The 9,317-nt window shown below is 39.9% G+C and overlaps 1 protein-coding gene across 1 annotated transcript; it reads right to left on the bottom strand.

Moving 5' to 3' along the window:
• Positions 1 to 980: 980 nt before the first annotated feature.
• On the bottom strand, positions 981 to 7,527 carry LOC115823171 (EF-hand domain-containing family member C2-like). Its single transcript, XM_030787200.1, has 15 exons — positions 7,486 to 7,527; positions 7,063 to 7,233; positions 6,816 to 6,966; positions 6,492 to 6,715; positions 6,130 to 6,381; positions 5,728 to 5,832; positions 5,477 to 5,615; positions 4,865 to 5,030; positions 4,332 to 4,488; positions 3,992 to 4,177; positions 3,535 to 3,668; positions 3,004 to 3,198; positions 2,116 to 2,208; positions 1,904 to 2,006; positions 981 to 1,091 (listed from the first exon to the last, which is right to left on the bottom strand). The coding sequence occupies exons 1-15, from the start codon at positions 7,525 to 7,527 to the stop codon at positions 981 to 983; spliced, it is 2,229 nt and encodes a 742-aa protein (XP_030643060.1).
• Positions 7,528 to 9,317: the final 1,790 nt, after the last annotated feature.

Genomic DNA, 9,317 nt, shown 5'->3' with positions numbered 1-9,317 from the left:
GGTCATTGAAACTTATACATCAGAAGTTATTTCATTTGTAGTCTGGTCTGCTGTTGTGACAATGTTTTTTTCCCCAAGCTTATTCTTAAGTCATTAACTTAGCAGTTATCTGACAGGCTGAATCATATTTTTTACTAAAGTAATAGACAACTGTAATTAAAAGTAATAGGTGACCAGATGACTTTTTGCATACAAACATTAACTGGTCGGATATTTTGGGAGCCACACCTGTGAAGTGGCATCTGCTTTCAATGTACTTTATATACAGTATGTTGTACTTTACACAGAGACCTGTCACACGTTTACTGATTGTCGTTGTTGATTGTTGTTACAGCACACGTGTGTAGGGATCCAGGATGCGGACATTTTAAGTTTTGATTATAGTGGCTCCCATCAGTACCCTCAACAGTGTACCTCATCTGCTGCTCAACAGCAAGTGACATGCCAGATTGTACACTTCTGTAGCTATACTGCCCCACTGAGGATGAAGAAAAAGGCACATAGAAAGCATTAAAAAGTCAATGCATTGTAAAAATCTCAATGGGGGTTGGTCATTTCCTCCCTTTTGGCTGTTGCCTATTGGCTTAATACATAAGGATTTTCCTAATAATTTCATCAATTTGGGCATCCTTCTGCCTGTGAAATGAGTTTCAGAAATGAGTTTCTGTTTACCATCTTGTATCCTTTACTGTCTTGTCTCACCCTGTAAAACACATCTAATGGTCTTCTCATATGATAATGCTTCTGTGTTCTCAGACAAATCAGTTCTGAATTCATATATAAGTCAAATAAAAGTTACCTAACCAATGTAATGAAACAACTTAACACAACTCAGCATGAACACAGATAGCTACATGCATGAAAATTTAATCCAAACTTTCATTTCAGGAAAATACACATTAGCACCAGGTTGAGCTGCGTGGCATGTTGCTGTTGATGGTGTTGTTGATGGAGCTGATGGGCACTAAAGCAGTTCTCTCTCAGCTGTCATTAGTGTCTGTGGCTTTACCAAAGACATCCTCCAGCAAGATAGAGTAGTTGATGTTTTTAACTGCTGGGTGTACAGTTTCTCCATTCAAATTTAAACCAAACTGAAACCAATAATAACAATACAGTTTTAAGAATATGCACTTGAATGGTGGGTGAGACCCATAGAGTACAGATTTATGTCAGCTGACTTGCTTACATTTGTTGTCATTTCTACGTCAGTGTTTTACATTCAGGAAAAGGCATAAGCTACCATCTCCTCAAACAGTACCTCTTCTCCCATAAATATACGGGGAGAGAGAAAGACAGTGTCTCAAGCTTTTTGGATTTTGTACTGCAGTTGGATATTCATTCCAAAACACAGTTCAATGTATAATTCTCAGGGAAACATTGATCTAACAAAGCATTCATGAGGGGAGCTAAATTATCAAAAGTGGCAGAAAAAAGTAATGTCTGTAAACCCCTGATATTTACATGGTCTAAGACTTATGAAAGGTTAATATGGCTTTGGAAGTGCAGAGGTAGAATGACACTGCAAAAAATGTACAAGAGGCAGCATGTTGGTGCAATAAATTACAACCCCGCAATAAAACAAGTACAACTCGGCGGGCCTTAGTAAATTTTTCTGAAAGCTGACTTGAGGGAAGTGAGGTTTGGAGGTGCACAAAGCTCTTTACACAGGGCAAGAGGACCTGAGGCTGGACCACTGCCACCTGGACCTCCTTCTCCAAAACATTCACTTAGTTTCAGTCTGTTTTTGAAACTGTGTGTGTTTGATTGTCTCTAGGGTATGTTAAGGATAAAATGTCCACAAACCCTGTGCACTGTGGAGTTTGAAAAAGCCAAAGAGAGAACTCTAGCTGGTCTTTGTCAGTCATAAAACACATTGGACACAGAACGCTGTACTGCTACTCACTTTGAAAGCATCATTTGGTACGACCGGAGAAGCTGGATTCTCTCTCCAGTTGATTCCGGACAGGAAGGCATTGTAGTCAATATTCTCTGACTCCTTCTCAAACCTGCACAGTTGTGAATGTAGGACACAGTTGTGTACAGTGATAGGGGTATCAAAAAGCTCTAAATTAAATCTAAGCTTTTGTTTATGTTTTATGTTTATGTCTGTCTCACCTCTGGAGCAGGGCTCTTAGTAGGTCATCAACCAAAGGCATCTTGAACGCTCTGCAGATGACTATGGTCTCTTTGATGGACAAGAGTCCCGATCTTCAGATTCACAGGGGAAGGAGAGAGGGCAACAGAGAAATACGACTGACCAAAACCATCAGTCAAAAGCATAGGGCAAGCAGTCCAAAATCAGGAATCAGATTCTGATCCAGTTTAAGCATCAGTAAACTACAGATAACAGTTAAAGTCTACTTTTATTTCAAATTGAAAGTGACACAAAAAAACATTTAAGGTGAGGCAGATGTGAACAGACATAGATCACTTCAAAGACATTTAGAAAGCCTGAAAATAGCTGCCATTCCCACACGTCTGGGTGAACAGGTTATGCCCATTGACCTTTTCCTGTTCTAAGTTATCAATGTCCCTAACTCACTTTGTATCATATGTCTGAAGAGATGATCTGTGTCTGGAACAGATCACAGGTCCTATAACTGAGGGCTAAAGGTTGTAGATTGATGGTTGCTCTACCTCAGAAGGAGTGTTTGTTTTCTTCATCAGTCTCCAGTGATTCTGAACCTCATATGTACATGTATGGCTCTCGTTATGAGTGCACACGAGTGTTTTTGTCTCTATAGGAAGTACGTGCCTGTGTTGTGAATATTTATCTTTATGAGAGTGTCAACTAGTATTTAGTATATGAGGAGTCATTTAAGAAATATATAAACTTCTGGAGAGGTAAAATAATGTAATCTCACAAGGTATGATGATTTGAACACACTATCAATTAGTAGTGCAGTAGTGCTGTGGTACAATATATTTACAACTATCATGAAAACACAGAACAGCAGCACTTGGTGGTTCCTTTAATGTGCTCCTCATAGAATATCCTCCTACCTAGTTCTATCCTCATGAATGAAGGCCCGAAGCATTTCAGAAAAGCTCTCAAATTGCTTTTTTCTCAGTTGGTCCTGAGCCACAGCCAGCATGTAGCTCACCTCCACCTCTGGCTGTTCCCACACAGAGTAGGCACGACACAACGTCACAATCTCATGTTGTGACAGCTGGCAGTCCATACCAGCCAGAAATATCCTACAGGGGCACCCATGTCAATGTTTATTAACATCAGTGCCATCAGGACTACAATTTTTGCTTATCAATATCAGCCCCACGACAACCAATGTATATGTCAATCTATGAAAATATTAGTGCTGTCTGATGAGCATTGAATTCAATCTGGTGGTATGATTGAAAACTCATTCTTTCCATCCATTTTCCATAAGCATTACACAACAGCAAGGACAGCAGTGTTTGCAACCACTGAGGAATTTCTGCTAGACAGCACAGCACAATTTCCATGTAAGTTTCCCTCTTCTTATTATTCCGCTTCATTTAAATAAAATGTTCTGATCTTTCCTGATTCCTTACCTGAAGGGCTCATATTGAATGTAGCCAGTGTTTCCTGGGTCACTCCTAGTGAGGAACTGCTCCATCTCCTTTTGTTTTTCCTCATTGAAAGACTTGATCTTATTAATAATGGTCCTGATGTTGGCCCTGGGGAACTGGGCAAGAATAAAAAGCTGAATATGACTGAAGAGTTGGAGTAATGTGATGAAGGTGCATGGTTCTCTCATTAATCAAAGTCCCTCAGCAATGAAGAACACATGAACTTGTGGAAAAGTTAATAGACACCTGTGCCTCTTTATAAACGAGAAGAGAAGAGAAGAGAAGAGAAGAGAAGAGAAGAGAAGAGAAGAGAAGAGAAGAGAAGAGAAGAGAAGAGAAGAGAAGAGAGGAGAAGAGAAGAGATTAAAGGAAAGGAAATAAGTGAGAGATGGATGAAGTAAACATGGGAAGATAGAGGTGACACACTGATATGTCAGACCTGCTCTGCATGCTGTTCCATGTAGCTGAAGGTGAACTCATCTGCATCCACCAGTTGGAAGGGATGGTCATTGAGAATCAGTCTGGCTCCCACATACAAATCCTGAGGCTTTATGTACTCTGACATCTCACTCTTAAAGAGCTCCTGGCCTGGTTTCTTAACACGATTTCTCTCCAAGAACTTACCCTCAGTCAGACCTACAACATACAGTAAAAAACAATCTAAACAGGTGATCCTAATGTTCATACTGTGGTCATCTCACTACATTTCCTCGGTAGCACAGTGCTGCCAATGTCTAAAAGTGAGCCGAAATGTGAGGAATACACCATATGTGAAGAACACCAAGCACAGTACCTGAGTTCTTCTTAGGCAGCTCAAACACTGATATGGTATCATCACAGAGGTAGAATGAGATGATGAAATCACGGCGTTTGTCGTTAGGGTTGTCTGTTACCAGTTTACCCACAAATCTCAGCACATTGCTCACCATGCCTTGTCTGACATAAAGGTAAAACATTTCATGGCTGTCATATATACACCTACTGCGTTATGATATTTGGTGCCATGAATGTCTGAACGTACAGTAATAAAATATGAATTATAGATAGCATTAGACATCATTAGGTTTTTCAGAAGTTTTTGACTAATGAAATGGAAAAGGAATTACACAACACATACCATACGATCCACCAGTGTCCTTTGGGAAATTTTTTTAAATATTTGTGACAGAAAGTAAAACTAACTCAAGACCACATATATGGTCAGTCCAAGGCTTGCATTTTTGTTTTTTTTTGCAGTATTAATGGTCTTAGAAGGCAGAATAGTGTTCTTAGCATGCCTTTGGGGAGATCTTTCTGGAGAGCCATCGAATACCTGTCTTTCTCCAACACTTTCCGGAAGTCCTTCTGTGGGCGCTTGGGCATCAGACCTAGGCAGGAGCCTAGGGAGTCCTCCTCAGACCCAAATCCAGTGTAGGGTGGCACCTGTCGGGCTATCTTATTGGATAAAGTGGATTTGTACTGCACTGGACCAAAGTCCTCTGCACAGAAAAATGGAGAGGACAAAAGAGAGAAACATGGGAAGAGGAAAAAAGGCATGAGGGAGCAAAATGTTAGAGGAAAAGTGTGAATTTAGCCTACAGCCCTTCCACCTCTTAGAGGCAAACAAGTTTTTTGTCAGAGGCTCATGTCATCCTAGCTACTTTAGCCTCTTCAGTTATCTGTTACCAGTGTAGTGAGTTCACCGGTTAATATATCACTGTATGGGCTGCTGTGAGTGGATATATATGCAGTTAAGATAATCATAAAAGGCTAATAAAATGAAGGAACAGAGGGAATCCATTTCATGTTATAAAAGCAAGTAATGCAGAAACTGTGTTCAAAATATATGCCGATGAATGAGACTCAAAGCCAACAATGACACCATGTGGTTATATTTGTGTAATGCATGAAAAGACCGAAAAAGAATGATGATCCTGCAACTCACCAATGCCGTAAGTGGAATGGTAGTACTCTTTAGTGAACTCATCACAATCACAGATTACCACTCTTCTGCCCCAGACATTTATGACTCCTCCTATGATCAAGTCACTATCCTTGTAGAACTCCTCCTTCAGAGCACCTGTCTAGGTAAAACAGGAAACAGGAAACATTATTCTTCTTGGGTGAGCTTCTTTTCTAGTGTGGATTCATTCTGTGCAGCTAATATGAATTTATCTCTTAAAATACTTCACATACTTGTCTGTCCAGAACATAGCGTTCCCCTCGTCCCATTCGTCCAAACACATTAAGGAGAGGACGGTTTGTTATTTCTCCAGGCTGATGTACAGAAATGGGAGCATGCTGTTCAGGAGAGCCAAAAGAACATTATTATAACTGGTCCTGAAGAACAGTGACAATAACTACATTATATTTTGAAGGACATGTATAATGCACATCAAGGGACATACTGTTGGGGATTTCACATAAACATTTCAACTGACATAAAAAGGGAGACGTTGTATTACCCTCTCAGATTCATGGTGGGTATAAATTACCAATGCCTTCATCCTCTCTGGCCTCCAGGTAAGAGGAATTACTGACTTTTTTTTCATTACCTTGAACCTGGTGAAACTGAACTTTGCCTGCTCCTCTACTGACCTTGGGAAGCTTACTTCTGTTCAGGAATTTCGAGGCAGCATCTCGGCCTGAGTTTGGATATATGACCTCACGAATTTCTATGGTATCATCGGCCAAAAAATAAAGCAAAATGAGCTCTCTGGGGTCTCCAAACATGTTCTCTGTGTCGTCCCAGTAGCAATAGAAGCGCAGGACTTTACGGTCATGATCCAGAAACTGCCTTAAAGTGTGTTGCCTCTCATATGGGCGCAGTGGTTTCATGCTTAATTCCATCTGCATGGTTAAAAGGCACACACTCAGAGAACACTGTGGCAAACACTGGCATATTAGATTTCTTGTATTTTTTGGAAATAGCAATTTGTAGACACTGTGCACTTGCTCACTTCCTTTCGTTGGTTGGTGTATGGATCCATAGGGGTAACAGCAGGTGGATTGAGACGCACTCCAAGGTTTTCCAGAAATTTGCGGGTGAAGTGGTCACAATCTGTGATCATAAAGGTCCTAGAGTAAAGCACCATCTCATGGTTAATGTTGAAATGGTGTACGCTGTAGAACTGGTCGTCATCAGGAAATGGCATTGGAATACGCTGGCGCTTAATAAGAGTCCCTGAGGAGGAGAGAAAGCTTTCTCAGCCCAATCCCAAATAAAAATAAAAATAGACAAAACAGTTATCTGTTTGCTTTTCAGATTGGCTGGAGCAGTTTACCCTGTAGGATTCCGCTGTTCTTGACCTCAGGCTCCATTACTTGAATGGTGTTATCTTCAAGGTAGAAATAAATCTTGCACTTCCGGATCCTGTGTTCTTTCTCGCTCATCTGAGGCTCATCCTCTTGGAAATATGCATGAAAGCACAGCACCTAGAATCGAGGGCATAGAGGGTACATATTGCAAAGTGTGATCATCTTTGGCCATCAAGTCAGTGTCTTTGTACACAGTGTATAACAGTGACAAACCTGTTTGTCAAAGGTTAGCCATGATGGGGCATTACTGCCCTCTCCTTTTGGAAACATTGGGTTCTTTGCTCGATGCTGCCCATCAATGTCTGCCTTGTCTTCACCCACCACCATTGGTACCCCATTTGCATACTCAAAATGATGGGACTTATTAAATTTTTCTTTTCCCAACTGAGGATACAGAACAGTTATCTGAATAAACAAGTTGATGGTCGCATTACACAGTTTTAATTGATAAGTAGCAAGTTATTCTTAATTTAAAAGAATAGCTTCTTTTGCAGCACTAGCACCACGATTATTAAAAGCAATAGGCATACTGTACGTTTAAAGATCAACTGTTGGTCTAAAACTTTTTGAAATTCAATATTTTACTATGTCCTGCAAAACTAAACAGTAAGTAAGAAAGATTTGTGACTAATTTACGTTTCTGGTCAATGAGCTCCCTGGGAGCAGAGGCAGAGCCATAACAGCCGCTGATTATTTCTCTAGGTTTAAAGCGTCCGATTTTCAAAACTAGGTTGACTCAAAACGTGTTTTACCAACGGTTGCTAGGCAACGAGGTAAAATCTGATTACGTTATATTGCAAGCACCAAAATAACCTATACAAATGGTAGCAGGCCTATCTGAACATAAATTTTATCCAAATGTTTATTATCTCGAAATAAAACTATACCACTCATTCAAATTCTTCTTCGATATGTTTGTACATACACCACTCCTGAATGCCTGAAGCATTATTCCCGTGCAAACTAATTTTGCGGGGGGAAGGGTTCGTTTTCAATCAGGAGGACTGTATCCTATGTATCGATGATGTACGCCTAATTATAACGCAATCTACTGTTGCAGGCCTACTCTGAGGATATTTTATTAGCGCACAGCGTAACCTAGATAGAGATGGAAATACCTTGGCCTGTTTTGAATTCACTATCGTGAATTGCACATGACCGGATTAAAATTAAAAAAAAAAAAAAAAATCTTCAAACGCTTTGCGCAAACATTTCCATTACCAGACGTAAACGGTAAATGTCAATACAAAGAGTCTGCATGATGTCAGAAAACTAAAGCGGATCATTGTCCAGAGAACAACAATAGAAACAACGTTGGCCTCATACCGAGAATGGAGTGGATCCCAATCTACAGTTTGGAGAAAACTGTGACAGCATATGGCTCTGTTCTATGCTAAAACCGAGGCACGTAAGTGCGGCAACCTCCTCCTTTCTGTAGGAGGAAAAGAATACGATATATACAACACAAATACCCACAGTCCACGAGAGAAAAATACTGCAAACGTAAAAACAGATTTGGTCCAGATGGGCTACAGATTCCTTAGTCTTAACTTCTTATTCCTTTGGTTGTTCATATTTTATGTTCAACTGAAGTCACTCAACACAAGTAAACAACCGATTTTTCTCAGACCAGGAGTTGCATTGCATTGAGAAGAGATTCAATATCAGTTATTATATTTGGAAAAAGGTGATAATCATTTAACTATACATGCAACCATAAAGACAGCCAATCATCACGGACTATCCAATGAAAAAGGCTAAAACTACTCCCTTGGGCTTCTGGCCACTGTTGACAAGTATGTCGCAGACAGGTACGGTAGCTACAGAATATCACAGTGCAGGTCTAAGAGGTAGGGAAAGCTGTTTTTCAGAAAAGTAGGATTTAAAGATTGCAGAAATGCATCAGTAACAAAAATTAAATCAACAGTGTTTACCAGAATCAGTTTTCAAAGTGATGTCTAATTTTTAGCAGGGGATGAGACATAATGTCTTAAATACAGAATCCCATGCTGTAAATCTCTTTAGAAGAAATTAAATCTTTTAAAACTAACTCAGTATTCATAAAAAAAAATCCAAAAGGGGGATCCCACAGAGTAGATGATTGTGGTTGAAAAGCTGTGTCAGTTCCATCGTTTTGCACTTATCATTTCCTGTGCAGTGCTCTATTTCCTTGCACCTTTTTGCCTATTAATAGTCTCAGATAACAACTGATGAACAGTTAACATGGCCCAGATGACCGAGCGGTGGATTATGGTGTGGATATTGGGACCAGGTCAGAATCTATATACCTATGGTACAGGCTATTGCTCTTATGCTCTTAAAAAGATGCTGGGTTCTGCTAAATGTCACGAAATGTGTGATTGTGATGAATCTGGGAAAAAAAAAAACCAAATAACAAAAAAAACAGTTTCATAGTCAACTGCAGTTTCTATGATGAACAAAAAAAGATCAAACCAAAAAACAGAAAG

This window comes from Chanos chanos, chromosome 10 (genome assembly GCF_902362185.1).
Source record: "Chanos chanos chromosome 10, fChaCha1.1, whole genome shotgun sequence".
Taxonomy (NCBI): Eukaryota; Metazoa; Chordata; class Actinopteri; order Gonorynchiformes; family Chanidae; genus Chanos; species Chanos chanos.
Note: the sequence above shows the minus strand (reverse complement) of the source record. Positions and strands in the feature narration are given on the sequence as shown.